The sequence below is a fragment of the Populus alba genome, chromosome 1 (assembly GCF_005239225.2).
Source record: "Populus alba chromosome 1, ASM523922v2, whole genome shotgun sequence".
Lineage (NCBI taxonomy): Eukaryota > Viridiplantae > Streptophyta > Magnoliopsida > Malpighiales > Salicaceae > Populus > Populus alba.
Genome location: NC_133284.1, coordinates 6,013,125 through 6,039,666, shown reverse-complemented (window position 1 = coordinate 6,039,666; position 26,542 = coordinate 6,013,125). Strand labels below are relative to the sequence as shown.

The following is a 26,542-nucleotide window of genomic DNA, read 5'->3' as shown; positions in this document are numbered from 1 at the left end:
ATTTTTAGCACCGAATTAAAAGAGAGTTGTGCATATATATAATTAAGAAACCTCACAGATTAAATTGACAAAAAAAGATAATTGTTGTCATGATTAATTGCAAGTAGAAAAATCCTGACAATAATTTTTTTGGTTTGTTTTTTATTATTTATGTTTTGGTTCCTTAGTAATAAGGGTGTGATCGAGGACCACACAACCCAGTTCACTGGACGCCATACCTTAAAAGAATCTCGAGTGCTGATGGGATGTTGTAATATGCCAAACCCCCTTTTGTTTATTGAAGCGTGAACTTTTAAATCTGAAGGATAGAGACTAGAAACTTGAAAGTGAAGGTCCTTGAATTTTGATTCTGCAATGATCTTGATCACAAATTCAAGAGCAAGGAACAGTATAAGTAATGGACAAGGAGAAACAGACGACCATACAAATAAGAGTCGGCAGGCCGCATGTATTGGGGCAGCCACCTCTCTGTTTAAAGTTTAAAAAAAGAAGAAGAAGAAGAAGAAGAAGAAGATTTATAAGCACTTATATTATTTATTATACATGTTATATTTTCACAGCAAAGAATATTGTAAAGCTATATGAGTACACGTAGAACTTCACGAGATGGGGTAATCGGGACCCTCTCCTTTGGAATACTACTACAGGCCACAATATGGATCGTTTTTTTTTTTTCTGCTGTGGAATCTATTCTGAGCTCTTGTCAGTCTTGACACCATTCCCTTTCCCACTTTCTTTCACTGTGTGTGTGTGTTTGTGTGCAGTCTGCACTAATATTCCCTTCTGGTTCTTGCTTCCCCAGCTGGAATCCTCGGGATATATCACTGTCTGGTGTATTATTTGAGAAATGTGTGTCACCCATCATGCCAAACCTCAAATTTTACTTCTTTAATGTAAAGTTTGATATATATAGCACGGTTTAATTCATTTAAAACAATGGTTTATTTTAACAATGTTGACTGGTGCTAACTACTGTATGTTGGAGTTGGTGTTTCGAGTTTCCCTATTCATTCTCTGCACGTTACGAGATGAGGTTTAGCATTGCGCATGAAGGGAACATCCCTTAGTGGCCTCAGTGTGCTCCTTGCTATCTCTGCCGCTGCATTTAAAAAAAAATAAAAAAAATTAATGCCCGTGGCTCTACAGCTTCTTGCATAATATTTGAGTTCTGCAAATTAACTACATGTGATGGCATACATATTTCTATTTTTTGCTTTAATTACTAATTGCTTATATAAATAATGTACGAATTCACAAGGTTTGTCGCATGTCTCCTCCCTTCTCGATGGCTATGTGGTCGAATTGCGGGGAATGTTTTCTGGGCCCTTGTTTTCACTCATTAATTAACTGGCGCAAATCAATTTTGTTAAAATCCCTTCACCGTTCCATAGAGAGAAAACGAGTATGTATATATGGAAATGGGAAAATAATCTGAGCACGTATGTTCTTATATACTTGATATATCTAAAATAATTTGTATTAAAATCTGTTAGTATATCAAAATATATAATATATATACCTCTTAATTATCGTTGATAAAAAAACTCATGGAATTTTTTTATAAAGTTTTGATCTTCTCAACTCTTACATGCTAAAATTTAATAATGTATTTCTAGGTAAAAGTAAAGGCTTGTATTTGTATAACAAGAGTTCGTTAAACTCTTAATTGATTTATAACTTTGTTGTCATTTAACATGAGAGTTAATATATTAGATCAAAAGTTAATGTTCTTGAAAAATTGAATCCTAAATTAAAAAGGATGTAGTAAAATGTGATTTTAATATTCTCCCACTTGGTCAATATTTAAGACAATGTCTTAACTTATTCTTATTCTTTATCTTTTTTAAAATACAAATGCATAAATTATGATGATAAGTCCTATAATAACGAGTATTATATTTAATGTATTAGAATGCATGTAATTTTTCAAGTATTAATTTTTTGTGCGGCAATCTCACCTAACAAATAAACTCCTTATGTTTATTCTTTGTCAGTACACAAGAGTTTTCTCAAATAAATTAAGGTGTGTATAAATATAAGAAAACATCACAATAAATAGAATTTTTTTTAAAAAAATAATATACTTTATACAACTAAAATCACATAATGAACTATGTTTCATTTTCATTACATGATCCTTGAATTTAAATGGTAGCATGCCCTTAGTTAAAGGATTTGTGATTATCAATTTAGTATAGCTCGATGACCTCTTTCTTTTCCTTAATTTATTTTTTTTTTTGGCTAAATACTGGATGTTGATAAGTTTACTTTAATTACCACTTTTATTATTCTTAGCCTTAAAAATAGCAATTGAATTGTCCAGTATTTTTTCAATGGCCTAGAAATAATATTCATTATTCTAAGCTCAGATATAAAACTTTTAACCATACACTTAATAGCCTCAAAACACAAAACAAACTGAGTTTTCATGGTGGAAGCAGCAGTGAAATGCATTTTTTATTTAAAAATAAATTAAAATAATATATTTTTAATAAAAATTATTTTTAATATCAACACATTACAAAAATATAAAAATACTAAAAAATAATAAAATAATAAAAATTTTCAAAAATTTTCAAATACATGGACGAACCAATATAAAAACGGGGCATTAGAACGGTGACAAACTAAATCTTAGCTATCCAATAATATGGTGCCAGCTCCACAACTAAACAGCAGAGATAAAAAAGAGAGAATCCAGTGTTTTTCTGAGGACAACAATAACCACAACCGATTATAAAGGAAAGACACGTAACTATTGATTCTAATGGTTTAGCTTCATAACATTTTATGTGCCTTTTTTTTTAGACAATTTGATTAGTTTTTGTCTCTTTTTATAAGTGGGGAGGAGGGATATATATGGTCATATGAACACTTGATTTTTTTTTTTTTTTTTATCTTTTTAATATTTTATATTCTAATCCTGTATTGCATATTTGCTTTACGATAATGAACAAATCCCTTATATCCTTTCTTTATTTTATTTTAAAAAAAATATTTTTACATAAACTTTATTTTTTCTTACACCGCAACAGACGCGAAAGTTTCAAACAGACGCGTAACATGGCTGATCTCAATGCAAAACGATGCTTGCCAATGAATTTTTTGAGACATGGTGCGAGTCTAGCAAGAAGAGACATCGGGAACGGCTTGGCTGTTGGGTTTTAGATTGAAGCACCTTGTCGTGGCCCATGGGGCTGAACTCTTTGAGAAACCATGGGCTTAAGGCCCATTGAGATGGCTCCCACATCGACCTGCATGCTTTGGGCGCGATTGAGATTAGAGGTGGAATAGTTGGAACTTGGAAGTGATCAGCAAGTATTTCCAAGGTTGCGTTTGACTAGTTTTTCAAGATAAATCAATTTGTTTTTACGATAATTCTAGAATATCTTTTATATTTTTATACAGAAAATATTCTCTTTTATTTTTACTGTCTTCATGTACAAAGTTGATGCAAGAAAAAGAAAGATCTCTTGAGAAAGGGTTATTCTTAGTTAATGCACAAACCAATTCGAAAATATTCTCATCCTTGAATGAAAACAAACAATAGTATTTTGCAATCCTTCATGAAATAATTTACATTGAATCTTTTTTATAATATATAATAAGTAATGGTACGAAAAATATAATGATGATAATATATCACAATGCTTTTTAATAAATTAATTAAATTTAAAGTATGTTTATTTTTATGTTTTAAAAATATTTTTGAAATAATTTAAATATTATTTTTTTACTTTAAATTAAGTTTTTTGTATGTTTTCAAATCATTTTAATTATTAATTAAAAAAAAAAAAAATTAAAAAATATATATTTTAAAAATAAAATATACTTTGAAAAATCCTTCCTCGTCGATCTCTAATCACAAAATCCATTGAAAATGGGGCAAAAGGACGAACCTGTCATCGGAGTTCCTTACTACGCTGGGCAGAACCCGTACCAAGCCGGAGCTATACCGCCAAACGCAATCGTCGGCGATCCAAGGGGGATCCCGATTCAACAGACCATGTATCGCGACACTCCTGCTCCTTTTAACTGCGTCTACTGTGGTAATTCTGGCGTTACCGTCGTTAGGTAATTAAAACTTATCTTTCATTACTTAATTCTCTCTGTTCATTATAGGTCACAAAATCATGTATGTGTTTTAAATTTTTAATATCTTCATGATAAAATTGCAGTAGTAATTATTTATGCAAAATTGAGTTGCCATTATAGAAGGAGTACTGTTTTTTTTTTTTTTTTTTTTTTCAAACGTATGGTTACAAAATCATATTGTACAATTAATTGCAAAACCTTCTAAGTTTAATTCCAGGGTCATGGTGGAGGTATAAATGTGAGTTGGCTTTCCTGTCGTAGAGGATATAGTTTTTCCAGAAAAAATAATGAACTTTCTCCTAATGCAGCCTGTTCTTTCAACTTGGTTTCATGAGCTATTGCAATGGAAATGGGAATGGAAACCCTTTTCTCTGTGTGCATTATGGCATTGATCTTCCATGTTCTTGGGATCCTTCTTGCTGTTGAAATCTTGTAATGAAGTTGTTTCTTCCTCTCTTTTTCACCTCTATTTATTTCCTTTTCGATTCACATAATACTGTATCTAACCGAGATTAGTAAAGCTGTTGCCACTCTTAGCCTTTTATTGAACCCAATATTATTGAGTTAGATTTACTCAAGAGTTAAAAACTCTTGATTTAAATCAAAAGGTTTACGAAATTGAGTTCGAATGCCGCTTTACTCAAGCGTTAAAATTCTTACCTTTGAACTTGTCGATTCCTTACACGACCTCTTTTATTAAAAAAAAAAGGAAAGTTTTTAAGTCATTTTTTGCTAGACATGCATGCTCGTAACCTAACTCATTTTAGTCATAAGTTGGTTATGAAAAATAATAACTTTTGAATCGACTCAAAGCCACAGTTTTTTTTTAGTCATACCACATGAACTCTTAGTAAAATGATTTTACAAATCTCTTATGTAACCCTATCCATTACTGCCAGTTCAGTTAATAGGAGTTTTTATGCATAGCTTTTCCGTTTGTATAGAGTTAATTCCTTTTCTCCTTTGTTGGAGAGGAGGACCGCACAAACAGAGAAGGGTAAAACTATTATCCAACTTTTACAATAGTTTTTGAAGTCACAGACTCTATTATTGTCCTGTCTTTTCATCCATGGACTGATCCTCCCTCTCCTGAATGATGACATTTCGTAACACAGATCAAAGCCTAGTTTGGCAGCTGTTGTTGGTTGCATGATGCCTTTGATGGTTGGGTTTTGCTTTCTTTGCCCTTCTATGGACTGCCTCTGGCACAAGCATCACTACTGCCCAAGCTGCAAAGAAAAGGTAAGACTGTTCATACTGTCACTTTTTTTTTCTTTTCCTATTGTCTCAGGTTTCTCGTATGGTATTGTAATCAGAATGCTACCATTAAAACTGTTGTGTACTCTTGTTTGTTGCAGGTTGCCGACTTTGAGAAATCAGATCCTTGTGCAGTGATGGATCCTCCCCACTGGACACAGGAGAGCTTCGCATTGCCTGCATGATATGTTTGCTTGTTGTTTATATCTTGCCTGGCCGAATTCTATGTTCAACCTGTGTATTGTTACTTTCAGCACCTCTTGTATGCAGTGTTCTCCATACAGTACAATGCATGTTTTTAAGTGACTGCTGCTGCAAGAAGCTATTATTTAAGCCTGGGTCCTGTTTCACTTCGACACGCATTATCAGCTTGAGCCCACATAAACACTCAAAATATCTTCTGATGAAAATGATTTCTTCTCGGCAATGTGGCTAAACAACCTATTTAAAGTAGGAATTCCTCCATGAAATTCTGCAAATAGTACTTTATCAAACGATTTTCTTCTAATTTTTTAAATAAAACACAATTAAAAAAATAATTTTTTTTAACCGGATCGGAATCGACTCAATACATTTATCTTTGGACCTGGCCGGCTGGAACAGTGGAGTTCAACTCCACTGTTCATGGGTAGTGGAGTTAAACTCCATTGTCAACTCCACTGTTCACTTAATTAAGTGAAAAGTGGAGTAAACAGTGGAGAGTTTGTTGTTAACTGTACAAGAACACAGCAGGAAGAAGCATGAAAAAATTGCTTCAGCTTAACCTACGGTGAAACCTCAATTTTTATGGGCCTCATAAGCTAGACCACAACCACAACTTATAACCAAACACTGAATTATTGAGTTTGAAAAAAAAAAGTAGCAGCTACCGCATAGCCAAACGGACTCAATATCCGGACATGTTTTCCTGCAAGGGATGATTAATGTCCAAGTTCCAGCAATGACATTACTAGATCAGTGGAGGTTAAAGATTTGGAAGAAGAAGAATGAGAGAGAGAGAGAGACAGAGAGAGAGAGAGAGAACAAAATTTGTTAATTCATTAAATGATTCATGTCCATCATTCTTGCTGACATTCTGCTACATGTAGCTCCAAATATTCCTTCTAGACAATAGCTAACATTATTCTACAAATAAGCCAATACGTGGCATGTCTCTTAACATAGTAAAATAAAAACATAAAGTAAAGATGCGTTTTGGCTATCAATACAATAACCTTAACGATCATGTAATTTAAATCCATCCAGACCTAATTTATTTTCCCCTATCACTTTTTTTTTTACTTGCAAGACCTGTGAAAATTCTCTTCCCATCAAAAGATCCCTGTACTCAAAGAAAAAAAGAGAAACTCATTGATGATTTCCTATGATGGTGGTAGACCCTTTTAAAGAATCAAGACTTGGGTAGCAACCTAGTTTATATGCTTTATACAAGATCAATCAAAATTATGGGTACTTCTTCACGTATCCTTTTATTTCTAGTATGACATTTTAACTAACACACAGGAAAAACTATGTGAATTGTAGTTAAATCAGGCAACCCTAATTTGTATGCCACTGCATCAATGCGTTCAATTATTTGACAAGTCCCATAAAGCTTAGTTGATAGCTTATGTGGGATCTTATTAACAACTAGTCTTTTTATCTAAGGTTGTAGTTTAAGATAAACCTTATCTCCCACAACAAATATCTTTTCAATCCTTTTTTTTTATTTGCTAACTATATCATCTTATATTGAGCCTACTTGAGATAAATCTTGATGACTTTGAGCATGTTTTCTTTCTAGAAAAGTAAGAAATGTAGATTGGAAAAGCCTGACTGTAAAAAACTTTATAAGGAGTAGACTTAGTATAAGTGTAGTAATTAGTGTTATACCATCATTTTGCAAATGATAACCACCTTGACCACTGATTAGGAGTTCTACCAATTATGCACTTTAAATAGTTCTCTAGGCATTTCTTGACTAATTTTGTTTACCCATCTTTATAGGGATGATAGGCTGTAGAGTAATACAATTATACTTCTTGGTCAGTAAATATATTCCTCCAAAAATGACTTAGAAACACTGAATCTCTATCACTTACTATACTACTAAGTAAGCCATGAAGTTCATAGACATGATACATAAATACAGTAGTCACCGTAGTAGCAGAACATGGATGAGCCAAAGTTATAAAGTGTGTATATTTACTAAACTTATCCACCACAACAAAAATAACCTTCTTATCATTAGATTTGGATAGTCCTTCTATAAAATTCATACTAATATCAGTGAATAGTGTTGAAGTAATAGGAAAAGGTTGTAATAGAACATGATTAAGTATATTTTTAGCCTTGTTCTTCTAACAAATTGGACACTCTCTCACATACAATCTCACATGTTTTTGTTTTTTTTTTCTTTAATAGAATAGACTCCTCATCCTTTTTTCAGTCACAATAGCACTAAAGTGACCACTCATATTTGGGTCATGATACATTGTAATTAATTTGTTCTATAGCTCAAGGTCATTACCAACCATTATCTTCCACTTTCTGTTAAGATGGTTGTTCACCCATTTGTAGTGGAGGTAAGAGGCAGGGTCTCTTCACGAGTCAATTACAATGTCTTGTATGCCATCATTTTTTTCCCATAACTTCTTAATCTCTTCCATGAAGTTAAAAGAGATTATGGACACTGTCATAACAAACACTTCACCACTAGAATTTCTAGGAAGAACATTAGTTAAAACATTTTCTTTGCCCTTTATGCACTCAATTTCACAGTCACAACACAGTAATTTGGCTAACCATAAGTGATGAGAAAGAAAAGTTGCCTCTCTTTTTTGTTAGGATGTGCTTGAGGTTGACATGATCTGTTCTAATTTTAAAGTGTTTGCCTAGTAGATAATGTTTTTATTTTTTCATTGCATGTAATATTGTCATCACCTCCTTCTCATAAGTAGATAAAACCTATTGTTTTAACCTTAGAAACTTGTTAATGTAGGCTATAAGATGCCTTTTTTGCATAAGTATTGCTCCAATGTCAATTCCTAAAGCACCAGTCCCTATTATAAATTACTTATTAATTTCAGGTAGTGTCAATACAAGATGTTTAGTCATGACTTTTTTTAGGAGTTTAAAAAAAAATTATGCTTCTAAAATCCAGTCAAAAACATCTTTTTTTTAGTAACTAGGTCAATGGTTTGCATATAAATCCTTATCCATTGACAAGTCTTCGATAATAACCCATGAGACCTAGAAACCCTCTTGGTTGTTTAATATTTCTTAATAAAGACCAGTCCCTTACATCTTGAATCTTCTATTGATCAATCAATACCCCGTACTTGGAAATTACATGTCCCATGTATTTTACTTCAATACTTTTTAAAAAGCACTTGTTTTTCTTTGCCACTAGTTCATGATGCTTAAGTAGTTCAAACATTATCTTTAAATGCTCTAGGTGTTTTATCATAAATCGATTATAAATCAAAATATCATAAAATAACACCAATACAAACCTCTTGAGATGTCTCCTAAATATATCATTCATGAGATTTTGAAAGGTAACTGGGGTATTAGTCAACCTAAAAAGCATAACTAGAAACATATAATGGTCATTATAAGCTCTAAATATAGTTTTAAACACATCTTGATGAGCTATTTTGATTTGGTGGTATCTAGACCTTAAGCCTATTTTGAAAAAAAAAAATAGTATCTCCCACCAATTTCTTTATAAAATCATCCACCAAAGGTATTTAAAAATTATCTTTGGTAATAAGTTTGTTGAGGGCCTTATAGTCTACACAAAGCCTTCATAAATTGACCTTTTTTTTCACCAATATTACTAGAGAAGCAAAAAGATTGTTACTTTGTTGAATGATTCATGTTTCCATCATCTCAAAAACCATCTTTTCTACAACATATTTTTGCAGGCTTGAGTACATATAAAGCCTCAAACTAATGAGTTGTGTCCCTTCCTTTAATGGTATGATATAGTTATGATCTCTAAGTGGTGGTAACCCCATTGGTTTTTTGAACACCTCTAGATAACACTTCAATAAGTCTTTTAAAATAGTCTCCACTTCCAACTTATATATTGGAATAGTAAACATGAAGTGCACAGTATCCTCATTATCTTCAATCACTCTTAAACTGTATAATTGACTTTTGTTAATTGAGATAAACTTAGGGTGACTTCCCTTCTAAACACTCATTTTCTACTACTACTCGACAAATCTCTCTATTAGTCATTGCTCTCAGCCAACCACCACCCACCAAAAGATCCATCATGAGTCCCCCATCAAACAGTGCCTCCTATCCTTCACACCAATTCACGAGGTGATAATCTATCTTTTGGCCCATAAGTAAGTTAGATGTTGGAATGTCAATTTATCATGTCTTTATCAATTTGTGAGCATTTTCTATGTTTAACTTCTTAAAATTGATTTGTAATGATGTCTAAAGCCTCTTTTTTAATTTTTGGTAGGTTTATTTATACAAATTGTAGACTAGCTATGTAAGGTTATGCTATACAAAAGATTTCAATTAGAATTTGAATTAAACAAAGCCTTTTTGTTATTGGTAACAACTTAATCATATTTTAAGCAAAGTTTGTGTTGGCTCTCCACTAGTTAGTGTGGTGGATTGACCTTTTCTTTTTATAGGTTTATAATTAAAACCCAAAAGCTTCGATGTCATCGTGTAGCTTTAACATTTTTGTTAACACAGGTGTATGTAACTTTAAGGCCATACATTTGCAAAAAGTTATGTAATTTTTGTTCACACGTATTGTCGCGAGGGTCGTGACGTCGTCTGGCGACGGCGGAGGCTCCTTATCATGTCTCTTATGTGAGGTGTGGTGTGGTGTGTTGAGAAGGGTTTTTTGATTTAATCATAAAATTATGATTAATGTTTAGGAGTCGCCACCTAGTATTATGGTCACTAGAAACCTATGGTCTGCGAGTGTCTGAGCAAGGGACTGGTTGTGCAAGGAAAAGACGCATCACCCCTAGTACACCCTACCTAAGGTAAACTGCATTGTTGTTTGATTGTTTTTTCTAAGTTGGGTTGGTCTTTTCTAAGGTTCAAGACAGATCTCTTTTCATGAGAGAGTCTCTACCTTATCGGGTCACATTCCTAACCGTTTCTAAAGTCTGAATTTTAGCATCGCATTTACACCATGTATCTTTAATACCCGATGGTGTAATTTATCATGTAATTTTACACCTCACAAATATTAAAGTCTATATCTGGATTCTAAAAAAATTGAAAAAATATTTTTGACATGTTGGCCAAATCCTAATGGATAATCATAAACTGGTTACGATATCCATTTTTGGATTTTTTTTAATCATGAAAAAGATGCAATTTTTAATTTTTTTTTATGAAAAAATATGCTTGGAAAAATTTTAGGATTTAGCCATATGCAACAAAATATTTTTTCTTTTTGAAAATGTTTAAAATTTTTTTTTAAAATATTTCGAAGAAAACCGGGTATTTTAATACCGGATTTATATTTTACAGTATAAATATACAACCCAATATTATGCAAAATAAATAGAAAAATATTTGAGAAAATCATGATTATTTTTTTATGATTTTTTATATTTTTTGGATTTTTTCAAAAAAAAAAAAGGGTCGGGCTAGACCCAGCCACTTGGGCTCGGCCAAAACTGGCCCAGCCCAATAGCAGCTTAATTATTCAGCCGCTGCATGTAGAATGAATTTTGCATGTAGTTACTGCAGCAGTGAGCAACGACGACGATCGATGCAAGGCAGGGATGGAGAGCCACCTGAGGTGACGAGGGTTTGTGGTCGTACTGGTGGAGACGACGGTGTCTGCGCTGGAGGCTGCAACAATGGAGGCCGGCGTTGGTCACAACTGAAGAAGAAATGTTGCAGGGGAGAGAAAGATGTTCATGGTGGCTGCTCCACCACTAGTAAACCTGTTGTTGGTGCAAGAGGAAGGATTCTATGGTGAAGCTGATGGTGGCTGGAACGGCGGGGAGAGAGAGGGAGAGAGAGACTGTAGAAACGAGGCAGTGGGAGGCTGGTTTTTTGTCAACTTTGGACTCGGTTTTCTCCTCCCTCAGGCCATCAATGCCGCCTCTATTTATAGGCGGTGGAAGAGGGTAATCTCATCTTTACCGAGGTAAAATTTGAGCCCTTGATTATCTTAGGAAGGATCACAACCGTTGGTTCAAAGTAGCCTCCCCGAGTTGTTAAATCTGCAGGAAAAGGTTGCCTGAGTTGACCTCTTCACGCCGTCGCCGGTGTCGCCAAGCTATCACTCATTCTGAATCATTCACATGAGGTTATAGAGGAATTGCATGGGATCCATTTTGTGCAAGTTTGGTTCAATTTGATGGAGAAATCAAGCATTAAATGCACCTACAAAGTAGGCTCCCACGCTATTTCTTTCGGGTAAAACGGGGAAGACAATGAACAGTGACCAGATGACGCATCGTCTGGTCCTCTCTTTTTTCTTTTTTTTTTCTTTAAGTAAAACAGCGCCGTTTTGAATTGAATTAGGGATTTTTATTGAATTTCAATTTAGTCCTCCGGCTTTCAATTTGTTTTAATTGAACCCCTAATTGACTCTAAATGTTTGATGTAATGCAATTAAGCCCCTGATAAACTTCAATTGCAACCCCGTATTTACACACCTTTTGCAATATGGCCCTTGGTCTCGGATTTTGTCAATTTAACCCCTAATTGACCATTAAACTTTCAATTTCTTCAATTTAGCCCCCGGTTTTTGTCAATTAAGCCCCTAAAGTGTGGCGTCTCTTGCAATATGGTCCTTGGTCTCGGATTTTGTTAATTTAACCCCTAATTGACCCCAAAACTTCAATTTTCTTGCAATTTTGCCCCTGATTTCAATCAATTAACTTGGTGAAAATTAAATTTGGTCTCTTAAAATTCCAATCTTCTCAATTAAGCTCAAATTAAGCTCCCAAACTTAATTTTTCACCAATTAAGCCTCAAATAAAATTAATTTGACCCATTTAAAGTATAATTAAGTCCTTGCACTTAATTAAATTCTTTAATTGGACCCAAATTAATTCTCAAACATAATTAAAATTTAATTGGGCCCATGATTAAATCAAATTGACCTATTAAAAATTTAATTATGTCCTTGGACTTGATTTTTATACAAATTCGTCCAATAATCATTTGATTTGACCTTGAATTTGAATTGTTTTCCTCATTTTTTGGCATAATGGGGTACAATTAGACCTTGAATTTCCTCTAAAAATTACAGCTTGATTCCCTAGCCTACTTTCTCCATATTGCCAGCCTTTATTTTATTTTTTGGTTTTATTTTGAAAAAAAAAGAAGTTATTTTTTGGGAATAACCCACAATTAGGTTATGACACGTATCTACAAAAAGCTATGGTATTTTTGTTAATTCGGGTTTAAGTATGGGTCAAGTTGCAAATGGATGTCCGTTAGATACCCAATGGGCACTTGAAACCCGATCGGAAAGATCTTTTTGTTTGAAAAAAAAATCATCTTTAAATTTCTCATTGATTTTGTTTAAAACCATGTGATGCATTAGAATTAATGATGGAGGTTTGGTACCTTTTCTGGAAATACTTGGACTTAATATAATTTCTATGGCAAGATAGCAGTGTTTCTCACTTTGTTTTAAGCATAGGCTCAAAGAAATGAAAAGGTTCCAAAGGTTCACGATTTTATATTGGATCTCACAATGTCATTAGATTTCAATTTTGAATCTATTAAGCACGGTTATTATACCTCCTTCGGGTTATGGGTTTATTGGATTAATCTTCAAGTCAACCGAATTTATCCTTAAATATTATTTTGAACAAAACTCAAAAACAAAAACATGAAACAAAATGATGCTATTTTGTTAGGTTTCATTTGGATTTATTCAAAACGACATATTTTAAAATAAAAAAAAACTTTAAAAAAATTAAAAGTTGACCTGATCAAGTCTTATCTGAATTTTGCTAGTTCAACCAAGTAGTAGATTGATTTGTTAGGTCTTTCGAATTCAATCAAGTCAATATGCATTCTGTTTTGAAAGTAAACCCGACTTGAGTTAGGTCAAATTTTGAGTCGATAATCACCAAGTCAACCTAGAAAACCAAGTTTAATAACTGTAATATTGAGGGATTGAGAAATCATTTTGGGCTTTTATTGTGGTCTTGGAGAAATTATTTTTTAGCTGAGCATTAAGACCATCATAATAAGTAGGAGAAGTCGGAGAATGAAATTAATTATGTGCTTGCATTTTCTATATGCCTCTCTATTTCTCATTTATTATCAATTTTCACCTCGCTTTGAACCATCTTCACCTCTGATTTACATCATTGGCACCATTGGTTCAACTGACACCTTAGATGTCCTGGCCATTTAGTTTAGCCGATTCAGAAGGAAAAATAAGCCATTTAGTTAATGAATTATAACAATATTTAATATTGTAATAATAATTACTTTTCAAGATGTTTTTTATTTAGAAATGTATTAAAATAATATTTTTTATATATATTTTTAAAATTTTATTTTTATATCAGCACATCAAAAAATTTAAATATATATATACATATATTATTTAAAATAAAAAAAAATATTCTTTTAAAAAACACGGTGTGGTGGCATTTTTGTGTTATTGAAAGATTTTAAAATCGGAACTCATTAACACTCACCTTGAAAGAAATAATTAAACAAAAGAACAAACTAAATTAAATATACAATTCCATAAATGAATCGATGAGAATCAATTTGTGGTCGGCACGATAAGCACGGCTACTCTTCCACAAATTCAACATGTGATTTTGCTGTCCTGTAAAAAAGCAGCAAAAGACAACGACCAAAAAATTTAACGTTGTAAAAGATGGTAGACTTTCATTTTCTAGCATCAGCTTTCTCAGTCATGGAGGGTGAGGACCAGGTCTACAAAATCATAGCGGGCACTCCTCTCCATTTCTCCAACCTCCGACCTCGACAGGACATCCAGGACGTTCTTATCCAAACATACTTCAATCAAATCCAAATAGACTGACACGTAGCAGCCTCCTGAGTTGACCAGGCGGTGCCACCTATAAGAATCTAAAAAATAATAATTTTCAAAAATTGGCGTGACTTTGATCATATTTTTTTATTAAACAAAAAAGCGGACACGTATCATTTAGCATGAACCGAAAATAATATCAAACGTCCATTAGTAATTTTCAACTTTATAACTAGAATTTTAAAAAATTATTAAGTGTATTTAGCCTACCACACCTGAATCAAAAAATACAAAATATGTAGACAAAATTATGCACAATGCTTATGTTATAAAGTGGAAATCATCATAAATGTTAGAATGTTCTTATAAAAAATCAAGATTTTAAAGACTTGTTTTTTTAAAAAAAAAAACTCTCTTTTAATTGTATGTAGTTACAATACTTTATATGTCCTTTAATTACATGCACTTATAAAACATTATATGCTTTTACAAACATTTTGCATGTTACAATACACACAGTCACTTACACACCTTTAATTGCAAGTTATAAAACATTACAAGTATAACAATCATTTTTCTTTTAAAAATTGTCATTAAATCTTTAACGATTTAGAATTTAAATACATGTACTCTCATGTCTATATATAAATATCCAACATATATCTATAATTTTATTAGCTACAATATTTAAAAAAAAAAAGGTTATATCAAACAATTTTATTTTGTTAAGAGTGGTGTTATTCTTTCTAGAGTTTCAAGTCTCACAAGTGGTGCAAACTTGTGAGACTAGACAAGGTGGCTAAACTTATCATATCTTGAGAGGGAGCTCAACACTTTCTTGGTTCTTGTTAACGATAATGTAGATGATTAAAGTGATGATAACAATAACAATAATATAATAATAGTAATAATATAATAAAGTGAATAGCAGTAGTGAGATAATGGAGTTATTTAGTTGTTTTAATAATGGTGATTAGATTGGTTAAATAATAGTGTTAATTAATATTATGTGCTGAAGGTTACCGGTTTTTTTTCTAAATTAACACTCTAGAGAATTAATTAAATTCTTGCAATTATCTTTCTTAATGTCTGTTTTAAATTAAAAATGAAAAAAAAAGGTTAAAAAGATATTATATGCAAAACAAAGACTCGAGACGAGACACCCTAAGAGTAGTGCTGCTCCATTTCTTTTGTTTTGGGCAGCAGCGAGGAAGAAAGCAAGATCTAAGGACGGTGGTGGTGGTGGTGGTCCTAAATTAAAATATAAACTTATAAAAGTTAAAACATTAAAAAAGAATTCCTAGGACGGTGAGACTACCCAGAAAGGGTAGGATAGGGACGTCATGGATGACGAGCTGTGGCCTCGGTTAGTACCACCACCGAGATAATTACAAAACAAGCCTTACAATTAATCACTAAGCTATACCTTCAAATGCATTACGGCGTGTTTTTATTTCCTCTCTGGATTCGAAGATTCGGATACCTTTTCAAAACTCAAACAAGAGCACTACAGTCTTTTTTTTTTACCTATGTTAACAAATATATTAAAAGAACTCGGGTTTATTTCTAGCAGCTTCTCTGATAAAGGTTTTTTCTTCTTTTTTTCAAACTTAGATCTTAATTTTTCAAACACCAGAGGTGGAAAAAAAAAATTACAGTTGGCAACATGTTATCTACTGTAATATTTTTATGTATTTTTCATTTTCATTAACATTTTTTTATTTAAATATCACCTAATACCCTCTATCTCATCTTTTAATAAAAATTTTAAAAAATAATATTTATATTTTATATTTTTATAATGTTTCAAAGAAATTATTATAATTTATTTTTCAAATCGTTTACTTTTATTTTTATATGAATCGATAATTTTTTCATCATATATTTATACAAATAAAATTAAGTCACATAGGATAAAAAATATGCATAAATTAAAAAGAAAAATCATAGTTAAATATTTGCATGGTCATATGACTTTCTATTTTAGATTTTAAATAACATTAACAACTCTTAGTTTTCTGGTTCATTAATTTAAAAAAATTAAATTAATACCCTCTTTATTTGATTTTATTTTTTATTTTTTTAGTTTATATTTGTAAATATTAGTTATTTTTTTAATAAATTATATTTTTTAATATTTCAGAGAGATTATTTTTTTCCTTTAATATTTGACATAGATAAAATTTATTTGTGTGATGTATTTATAAAAATAAAATTATTTTTTTTTGGTGAAAAAAAATTCGTAACACTGACATATTTTTCTATTACATTAAAGATTGACTTGAAATTTTACAAACCGTATTTGCAAAAAAAAAATGTATTTTTATGTTTATAAATTAAAAAATAAAGATATTTTAAAATACATTAACACGCTTTTTTATTACGTTTGAAATTAAATTAAAATTCTAACTGCGGTGGGTGATAAAACTGGTTCATGATTATAGTGGAGTGGTTTTGACTTTAACATTAAGATTATGCTTTCACTTTCCATGTTATATTCGGGAGCTTTAGATTTTGATTCACTCCACGAAAAGGAAAGAGAACATGATATGCTTTTAATAACATAGTAAAAGGGTATTTCTGGATGTTTAGAGGGGCTGCACGTGCTATTTAATGTGCACACGTGTTTTCCACATGTTTTTGAGTGATGTACATGCACTTGATTTTTTTATTTTATTTTTAATATTTTTTTAAATTATTAAATTATTTTTTAGCTGATATAATAATAATAAAAGTAATCATTGTAAAAAGAAAAAAAGCTCTTAATGCCAGTTTTTAACCTTTTGACTTTCAATGACATGTTATTTCACCACTCTTTTTTGTATATATCTAAATATAGAATTATTAAAAAAAAAACATTTTGAAGGTATTAAATTGCCCCTTAAAGATAATATTGAAATTTTTGCTTTGAAAAGTGTGCTTTTAAAATGGAAAACAAATCATTTGCCCCATGAATATGCATCTGCAATGATTTTCCAAGCATGTTTAGGATATATTAATAAGGAAACTAAAGCTATTTTTGTAAGGACTGTTTTTCTTGGATATATAGTTTCTATTTGGCCTCTCATGTTGCCGTATAAGATCATTGCACGATAATTATTACTAGGAAAAAGAAAAACATAGCGTATCTAAAAGTTACAGTATAAGTCATGTGTTATCAATATAAATTTCTCTTTTTTTTTAGTAACTATAATTTTTTTTTAATATTTAGAACTCAATCCATGATGAGACGTCAACTATATATCTTCGAATCAAATGAATTGCGAATTCTCTTAGAAAACAAGACATAACAAATCCAAATAAGTAAGGTTAGCGATGCCATCATAAATAAACAAAGACAGTCTAAACAAATTAAGTTTTAATAATTAAGTTTCCATCAAGCAATGGACATGTAAATCTACGTTAAAAAATTTGACCGGCAAACCTGAAGGTTTACGTCAAATAAAGAGTGAAGTCTCTGTTGAGCAATAAATCACATAGATTTATAGTTAAGGTATAGAGTTTGTATCGAGTGAAATGCCCGCAAAAAACTAAAATATATCATTTAATTACATGAAGAAAAAAAAACCAATCTAGGAATCAATCTCTAAATAGAAAAAAAAAATTAATCAGGACAATTAATATTGCTTGAATCAAAGAAAGAAACAAGAACCTTAAAAAAACCTGGACTTCTGAATCATTTTCAAATACTAAGGAAAATCTTAGATTATATCATTCATGTAGTCTTTTAGAATAATCTCTATTACAGTATACTTAAGTTCAAAAAAGTAAAGTGCTAAATGACCGTGTTTTGCCTGCCGAGCATCTTTCTTAAAAATCATCCAAGCTCAAGGGTGGAGTCAGGAATTTTTTTTGTCCTAAGCTATTAAATAAATATATAAAATATTTTTAAGATTGATTATTAACTCATGTACATGAATTTTTGAAATTAATAATAAAGTTTTAATTCAAATACACTATCCAAAATATTAAAAAATAAATTTAAAAGTACATAAAATTAAAGCGAAAATAAAAATAAACTCACTATTAAAGTTATATCCTTCAATGTTTTGTGAAATATAATTAATCTATAATCGAATCTGAATCGATATTGTAATAATCCCTCAACCATGATAAAATAACAATCTCATGTCAACTAGAAAACAAAGTAATTAAATTTTTTCCCTCTTTTAATTCTTTCTTTCTTCACTTGATTCTTCCCTATATTAGTGTTTTATAAGTTGGACTTTGTAAGTTTACAAGGTTATTCTCTCACTTCTTATTTTTTTTTCTTGGAATTTTTTTTATGTTTTTCCCTTACTTTTTTCTATTTCTCTCTTGTCTTTTCTTTTCTTTCGTCTTTTATTCTGCTTCTGTTTAATTGGCAACATATAAAAGGAAGGAGGAACTAATTTGTTTTATATTTTAATGGCAAATAACTATTTTACTCTTAATGAGTCATTTTGTTTTTATTTGACGTTTTTTTTTTTTAGCACTACCAAGCTCCGTTCATCCTAAAATCTTAACTAGATTTTATTCAATATATTTTAAAATCCCTCGTAAAATTTTAACTCGATCTGATGGTCGGATTGAAAATTACGTCCAATAACATAAAACTGATCAAATTATGATTTTTCATCAAATTTCTAAATTTCTTCAAAAATTCTGAAATTTTAACCCAAGCTAAAGCATTATATTAGAAGGCTTCACACAAATTTTTAAATTTTTTTGATAACTTAATTGAAAATTATAAATTTATTTTACATAAAACTAGTTAAAAAATATTGATAAAATCTTGATCTAGGCCAAAGCCCACTCCAGCCTTTGCCATGCCTCCGCCTATGTCCAAGCCAATTGTCAAGATTTCATTGGACAAGTATTGGTCGCATGTCCATAATTTAAAATGTTTAGACTGTGTATGTTATAGTTTTTTTTTAAAATTTTTTTTTTATTGATTTTGAATTGGTTTTCATGATATATTTTGGTTTGGTTTTTGTTAGTTTATCACAATCTCATATGAATGTCGTAATATTTGATTGGTGTTCGATTTTATAAGTATTAATTTTTTTTATTGTTGTGCAATTAAATAAAAAATAGTTTTATAAAAGATTTATTAAATCTAGTGGGTTACGTGATCGGAACTGCATGTGTTGACATGTTAACTTGAATTTACTTGTGTCTTTTCTTGCCATCATTTAAAATTGGATTGATTCGGGGATTGAACTTCATAATTTATTTTGATTTACTTTTTATAAGGTTATTATAGTCTCATGACCTAAATAATGAATTACACGGGTTGACCCAGGTCAATCACATATTTTATCGTTTTAATATTTTTAATAAGATGTCATCCGATATATCATCGCCTTAATATTTTTTTAAAAAATGTTTTTCAATATGTATTAAATTTTGAACTCATAATTACGTTTTCAACTAAAAATCATGGTAACAATGCCTAAATATTTTTTTACATAAAAAAGAAATTGATTTGATCCCTATAGCAAGCTAATATCTAGTATACAAATGATAATTTAATCAAAACATGATGAATATCAGCTCAAGTTGAATTGGTAGGTATTTTTTTATATATTTCACTTTACTTGATAAGTAATAAGTTGAGTATGAATATTGCAAACCCAACTTAAAAGCAGCCGAACCTAACCTGAAATACATATAACATTTAGATTTTTTAATACAATATAATACATATATATCTTAATATTAACATAAAATAAACATATATGTGTAATATTTATGATTTAATAATTGTATCATTCAATATATATTTATACATACTTCAAATATATATTAATTATTTTATTTTGCATTGAATACTAAAATAATAATTAAATAATTGATACTTATATTAATATCCAAAACCTAATAAATAATTTATAAATATTTAAAATTTTAATCAATGAATAACACGTAGAATATAACTGTAAAAAAAATAAAAATACAACCCTCGGCTATTCATTGACATCCTAATCTAGTAAATATTAAGAGTTTGTTTAAAAAAACCCAAAGGCAAGTTATTGGTAAATGAATTGACTCTTGAAATCGATAATAATTCAAAATCCAACCCCCAGCTTACCAGAACTTCTATTAAAATCCGGCAATTTCGTAGGCAAAGGCAATAAATAAATTACTAGTTTACTACCTACAAACACCGCTTTAATGGAGAAAAGATGGTAGTTCCAAAGCATTAAATTATTGTACCGGAAAAAAAAAAAAGCATTAATCTTGTAAGAAGCTACTTTTCATTTTAGCGGTTATTTTTTATTTATTATTAAAATAATATTTATTTTATTTTTTGTAATTTATTTTTAATATCAGTTAATCCAGATAATTTTAAAACATAAAATAATTTAAATAAAAAAAGTTTCAAACAAAATCTAAAAAGAGCCTAAGATGCCAGCTCAGCAAAAAAAGATCTTGAAGATATTTTCGAGAAGGGGCTCAATCTTTTCAAATTTTATTGTTATTACAACAATATCACTCTCATGTCTCATCTCATGTCCAAAAGAGCTTTGAATTATTGTTATTATTATTATTATTCACTTCCGAAAAGTTACTACAAAAAAATATCTTCCTACTCCTCCACTCCCACAACAACCACTCTCTTCCTCGTTTGTCTTTAGGGCTTCGCCTTTCTCTAGCGCATCAAAGATGGTTACCCACAAATCAAAAACCAAAGAAACAGTACCGTGTGATTTCTGCAGTGAACAAACAGCAGTTCTCTACTGCCGAGCTGACTCCGCTAAACTTTGTTTATTCTGCGACCAACATGTCCACTCCGCAAACCTCCTCTCGCGAAAGCATGTCCGCTCGCAGATCTGCGACAACTGCAGCTCGGAGCCGGTTTCTTTCCGCTGCTCAACTGACAATTTGGTACTTTGTCAAGAGTGCGATTGGGATGCTCATGGTAGTTGTTCTGTGTCTGCTTCACACGATCGTACTACTATTGAAGGGTTTTCCGGTTGTCCCTCCGCCCTTGATTTGGCTTCAATCTGGGGTTTTGATTTGGAAGAGAAGAAACCGGAGCCGTTGATTGAAAATTGGAGTAATAATAGTTGTGGGGTCATTCATGATTTGGTAAATGAGCCTTGGGTTTATGATAAATCCAGTGGTAATTTGACTTTTCAAGACTTGATGGTACCTAATGAAAACAATAATAATGGTAATAGGAATATTGACAATGTTATGATTTTTGGAAATGTGACCAAGAGCCCAAGTTGTGGGAAATATAAGCATGTGATATATAAGCAGTTGTTTGAGTTGTTTAAGAGGGATTTGATGGGTGGTGGTGTTGAGGGCGAGGGTTGTGGTTTTGGCGGTGGTGATGGTGGAGGAGAGACTTCGGTGACGCAGAGTAGAAGCGGATGGCGGAGTGGCGTGAAGGGAGTGCAATTTGGGAACGGGAATGATGAGGGTTTTGGGGATGATAATGTTGTTGTTTGTGGTGGTAATGGTAGTGGTGGTAATGTTAGAGGTGAGGAATTGCTGCAGGAACAAAGGCCGTTTACTTCTTTGCTTATGCTGCCGACGGAGGTGGATGTCAAGTCTAATGGGAGAGTTGTTGGTGGGGATATAACGTGGGATAGCAATGCCAAAGCTCATGGCACTCAGGTAAACATATGAATTACCGAGATTTTCCAAATGTGATGTTTTGTGAGCATTTCTTGTTGTTTTTGTTAATGTAGATTAAATGTATACATTGCCAAACAAAACAAGTGAATATGGTGGCCACTCTGAGAATTGTTTGCTCATCTTTCGAGTAATAGAATAGCAATATTGATTGTGGCTTGTAATTGGGAGACACGGGATTTTCCTAAATTATTAAATAAAAAATTTCGGTGAATTTGTTTATCTATCATGATCATGTATCCCGTTTTGCATGTAGTTTCTTGAAGGTTTCATGAAGGTTTGAAATTTAAGAGTGTTTTCATGAATTCGGCATTTTGCTTTTGGAAAATTCAATTGGTAGAGGATTTTCATCTTGCTTTTCTAGGAAACGTTTGCCTCTAGGTCATATCCCTTCTCGTATCATTTTTATCACACAGCTCAGATGACTGAGTAGTTTTTCATGTGAAAACACTGAAGAAAGGATATCATGTGTCTTCAATAATGACAGTGGATTGCTACTTTTGCAGGTATGGGACTTTCATTTAGGGCAACTGAGGAATCATGATGAATCTGGCCAGTTAGAAATTGAATATGTTGCGAATGATGCAGGATTTGTGATCAAGGATTTTGGTGAACTAATGAAAGAAACATCGTCAACTAGCCCAAAAATGTTGGGAGATATGTACCAGATGAATTGTTCTACTGCGCTTGATGATATGACGTCATTTAATGTAAGTTATATTGATAATTGTGGGGATCTTGGCTGAAATCTCAGTAAACTCTTTGGGAAGGGATTTCTTTGCAAACCTTCTGTTTTTTAGTTGGCGCTACAAAATTTTCTTAGAAAGTGCTGGTGCACTAATTATTTACAGTAAAGATAGCATAACCTTCAAAAATCTGATTTGGGGTGCTACATCTCCGTACATCTAGATTTGAGTAGTAAGATTCATTTTAAATTTACTGTCCATTATTGTAGATAGAATTAGTTAAAATTTATATCTTTTATGATTCTTTATGCTATAGTGACCCCACAAACACCACACCATTCAAACCCAATTTTTAAATTATAATTATAATAGCACATAGCTTATGTGCTATGAATACTAATTTTTAATATACAGTCCGTTTCTGTGTATTCACGTATATGATATATAAATGAATTGATTTATACTGTTGGGCATTTGATTGGAAAGGTCCTTGACCTTGATGTTATTGAGCCTGTTCCATATCATCTATTGCCTATTTATGCCAATCCCCTACCCATGTGCATTGTCAGTGGCTTATTTGCCTTTCCTTCTTTGTACTTCATTTTTGAAATGCAGAACAACTTAAATAACCCAACATCCAGCCAGGGCCCAGCAACATCTGAAAGTAACAACCTTCCCATAGTAAGATCGGGTTTTAGCAAACCAAGATGTTCAAGTAGTTCTAGTGATGTCCAGTTCATGGAACAGTCTATTCTCGTAAGAGGTGAAGGCTTGAAAATGGAAGCAGCAACCAAGGTTGACATGGAGCTGCTGGCCAGGAATCGTGGCGATGCTATGCAGCGATACAAGGAGAAGAAAAAAACCAGAAGGTATGCATACCTTCCTTTGTGCCGCTTGCTTATCAGGTGATGCATTCTGAACCATTAAATTGTGTTGATAGATATGATAAGCACATACGCTATGAATCAAGAAAGGCGAGAGCTGACACTAGGAAGCGAGTGAAGGGTCGATTTGTGAAGACAACTGAAGCTCCTGACAGTTGAATTCATGCTTAGTTAGAGGTCCTTGATCTCATTGTAAATATTCTTTAAATTTGTCTCACAGTGAATGTACAATTCTCAGTATCTTTCTTGCGCACCTGTGCATTGTTCTTGATCATGCCAGCATTCCCTTAATATGGTTACGGTTGATGGTGTTTCGTCTTAAATTATTGCACTAGAGGTTGTCTGGCTGAGAACAGCTGATGGTAAGAGGCATCGTGGGATCGATATGGTAATGGCAGACAGATCTGGAGTACCTGAGAGATGAGGAGTTTTATGTTCTAACTAGTCCATTGCCCTGGCCTCTGACATGGGCTGGAAGATTTTGTAAAAAAGAACACCAAGAGTGTGTGGATTTCTTTTGGCAATGCTATTAAATCCACACAGGTAATAAGTATTAATTAAAGCTAATCTAATGGGTTCAAAGGAAACTTAGGTAACTGAATAATGCATTAAAAAAAACCAAGAGGAATTTATTTTAAAAGTATTGAGATGATGGTATATTAAATTGATCTTGGTTTCATGTAACTTGGTTCATGAATTTAGCTAAGTTTAATAATTTTTTTAAAAATAATTTTTATTTAATTATATGATAAAAATTAGATGATTGCAATCTTGAATATTAATTCTAAAAAATATAATATAATTCTAAAATATATATTTGTTTGAGATTGTAATAACTCTAAACAAATAAAAAAACATTCACGAAGTTTATTTTTAATTAATCAATTTAACATTAATGGATGAAATTGAAAAATATATATATATATTTTTTAATTATTATCAACATTAAGTGAAAGATCAAATTGCCTTTAAGATGATGATTAAGACCCTGAAATCGAGCTTTAAAAGTGATTTAAAAAAAAAAATTTAGATTCAAGTTAAGTGTTGTTTTGTATTTATAGGCATTATAGTAACTTTGCAAAAAAAAAATAAAATAAAAAAGACCGCAATAACCTCGATCAATTAAAACATGGCTAATCCACACTAAACAAAGGAGGTTAAGTGTGAAATCCATTATAGAAAAAACTAATAAATTTATAGTTTCAACCCATAGTAATTGATTTAAATGAATATTTTAAACCTAGGTTAATATTTCAAATTTGCAACAATTGAAATTGAAAACATGGGTTTAATTAAAAATTTTAATTGTCAACCAATTTAATGTTAAATGAAGAAATTGAAAAAAAAATCCCATATTTAAAAACTAACCAAAGCAAAAAAAAAAAAAAAAGATCATCAAATGTGAAATGGTGAAATTGAAAAAGAAAATAAATAAATAAACTATCTTAATTAAAAAAATAAAATCAAAAAATAAAAACCAAATTTAATATACAAAAAAAAAAAATTAAAGGAGGATGCAATTGAAAACAAAACAAAATTTGAGAAATGAATTAAAATAAAACAAATAGGAATAAAAAAACAAGGGACAAAATTAAAAGAAAAATAACTTGAAGGGCTGATTTGAAAATGTGGAGGGCAGACACTGATTTTTTGGTAGAAAGAAAAAAGAAAAAGATGTTGATGACGCATCAGAGGTTCGACCACCACACGCCATACAAGAAGGAAAAAGAGGTTGATACGAATCAAATGATGCGGTAAAATAATATTTTTTACCATCGGAGTCAACCGCACACATCATCCTAAGGTAACAGAGTAGTTTGATGCGTGAAACACAAGTGTCAACAATTTTTGAGTTTTTTTATTTTGAAAATACTACTTTACCCTCATGTTCCAAATGTTATCACAAAAAAAGAACATTTTGAACTTATAAATTCACCCCTCAAGCCAAGCTTTTGCAAATTTGAATCCAAGGATAATAAAATAATTGTACTATAACAAAAAAAAAAATATAAAATGCCCAAAAAAACTAAATCATAGTTAAATAATTATTTGCTTTTAAATATAACAAAGTTATTTTACTGTGACAAAAATAATAAAAAGTCGTGAACATCTCTTAACAATTTTAAAACGACAATTGAAACAAAAAAAAAATCATATTAACCTTAAAAAATAGATTATTGAGAGTTTTTTAAAATGCAAAGCTATCAATTAATTATTACAATCCACAAGAAAACAAAAATATATCTACAATGCTTTGCCCAAGTGTTTTTAGCTTTCTCTTTAATTTCTTTTCAAAAGGAAAAGGGGAATCAGATTCGTTTTGGAGGCCAACTTATAGTACAAGTAACCTGGTCGTCATGCTCCGATATTGTTCTTGCCGATATTCCAAAAGATTGATTAAAAAATTCTAGCTGGATACGCGAAATCCCTGTTAACTGCTGCCATTCTTTGGATCTTGAATAAAATTTAATATACATGAAGACTCGTATTCTAGATATGGTGCACCGGTTCAATGCATGCCTTGATTTCCAAACCTCAAGTGGAACAAGTCATTTACCTTCAATTTTCAACAAAGATCGTTATTACAATATTATACGAGGACTTGGTCTTACGGGGCTCTACAGCTCGTAATAAATCCTTTTTGTTTTTTTAGTTTTATAAGTGTTTTTTTTTTAAATTAATTTTTTTTTTAATTAATATATTTAGATTATTTTGATGTCTTGATGTCAAAAATTATTTTTTAAAAATAAAAAAAAATTTATTTTAATATATTTCTAAAGCAAAAAATACTTTGAGAGTAATAACAACCACGCTCCTAAACACCCCATAATAATATAATTTGGCGTGTTGCTCTTCTGATGTGGTTAGCTTGCACCTCTCAACAACGTTGCATTTGCAACATTTCCAAGCAGTTTTAACTTCTAACAATGTAGTTCAAGTTTTACTTCATTGTCTCTGTTTAGGCTCGCTAGCTCCCGCTGTGATGCGCCAGGTTTTCTTCTTCCCATCTCTTTCATCATATAGATGCTGTTGACTGT

At 31.3% G+C, this 26,542-nt stretch overlaps 2 protein-coding genes across 3 annotated transcripts; both read left to right on the top strand.

Moving 5' to 3' along the window:
- Positions 1-3,842: 3,842 nt before the first annotated feature.
- On the top strand, positions 3,843-5,658 carry LOC118043230 (GSH-induced LITAF domain protein). The gene is made up of 3 exons (XM_035051124.2): positions 3,843-4,074; positions 5,211-5,337; positions 5,454-5,658. Exons 1-3 carry the CDS (start codon positions 3,881-3,883, stop codon positions 5,535-5,537), a joined length of 405 nt encoding a protein of 134 aa, XP_034907015.1. The 5' UTR covers positions 3,843-3,880; the 3' UTR covers positions 5,538-5,658.
- Positions 5,659-20,832: 15,174 nt separating this feature from the next.
- Positions 20,833-24,071, top strand: LOC118043220 (zinc finger protein CONSTANS-LIKE 14). 2 transcript variants are annotated; one of them, XM_035051113.2, is made up of 4 exons: positions 20,833-21,916; positions 22,441-22,644; positions 23,368-23,489; positions 23,561-24,071. In XM_035051113.2, the coding sequence occupies exons 1-4, from the start codon at positions 20,957-20,959 to the stop codon at positions 23,661-23,663; spliced, it is 1,389 nt and encodes a 462-aa protein (XP_034907004.1). In that variant the 5' UTR covers positions 20,833-20,956; the 3' UTR covers positions 23,664-24,071. The 2 variants fall into 2 exon arrangements, with proteins under 2 accessions (XP_034907004.1, XP_034906996.1); XM_035051105.2 differs by having other exon boundaries at positions 20,834-21,916; positions 23,236-23,489.
- Positions 24,072-26,542: the final 2,471 nt, after the last annotated feature.

Coding starts and splice junctions, on each gene's coding strand:
- LOC118043230 (XM_035051124.2), top strand. CDS start 3,881: ATGGGGCAAAAGGACGAACCTGTCATCGGAGTTCCTTACTACGCTGGG. Junction 4,075..5,210: donor TCTGGCGTTACCGTCGTTAG/GTAATTAAAACT, acceptor TTCGTAACACAG/ATCAAAGCCTAGTTTGGCAG. Junction 5,338..5,453: donor GCCCAAGCTGCAAAGAAAAG/GTAAGACTGTTC, acceptor TGTTTGTTGCAG/GTTGCCGACTTTGAGAAATC.
- LOC118043220 (XM_035051105.2), top strand. CDS start 20,957: ATGGTTACCCACAAATCAAAAACCAAAGAAACAGTACCGTGTGATTTC. Junction 21,917..22,440: donor CCAAAGCTCATGGCACTCAG/GTAAACATATGA, acceptor CTACTTTTGCAG/GTATGGGACTTTCATTTAGG. Junction 23,490..23,560: donor GAGAAGAAAAAAACCAGAAG/GTATGCATACCT, acceptor TTGTGTTGATAG/ATATGATAAGCACATACGCT.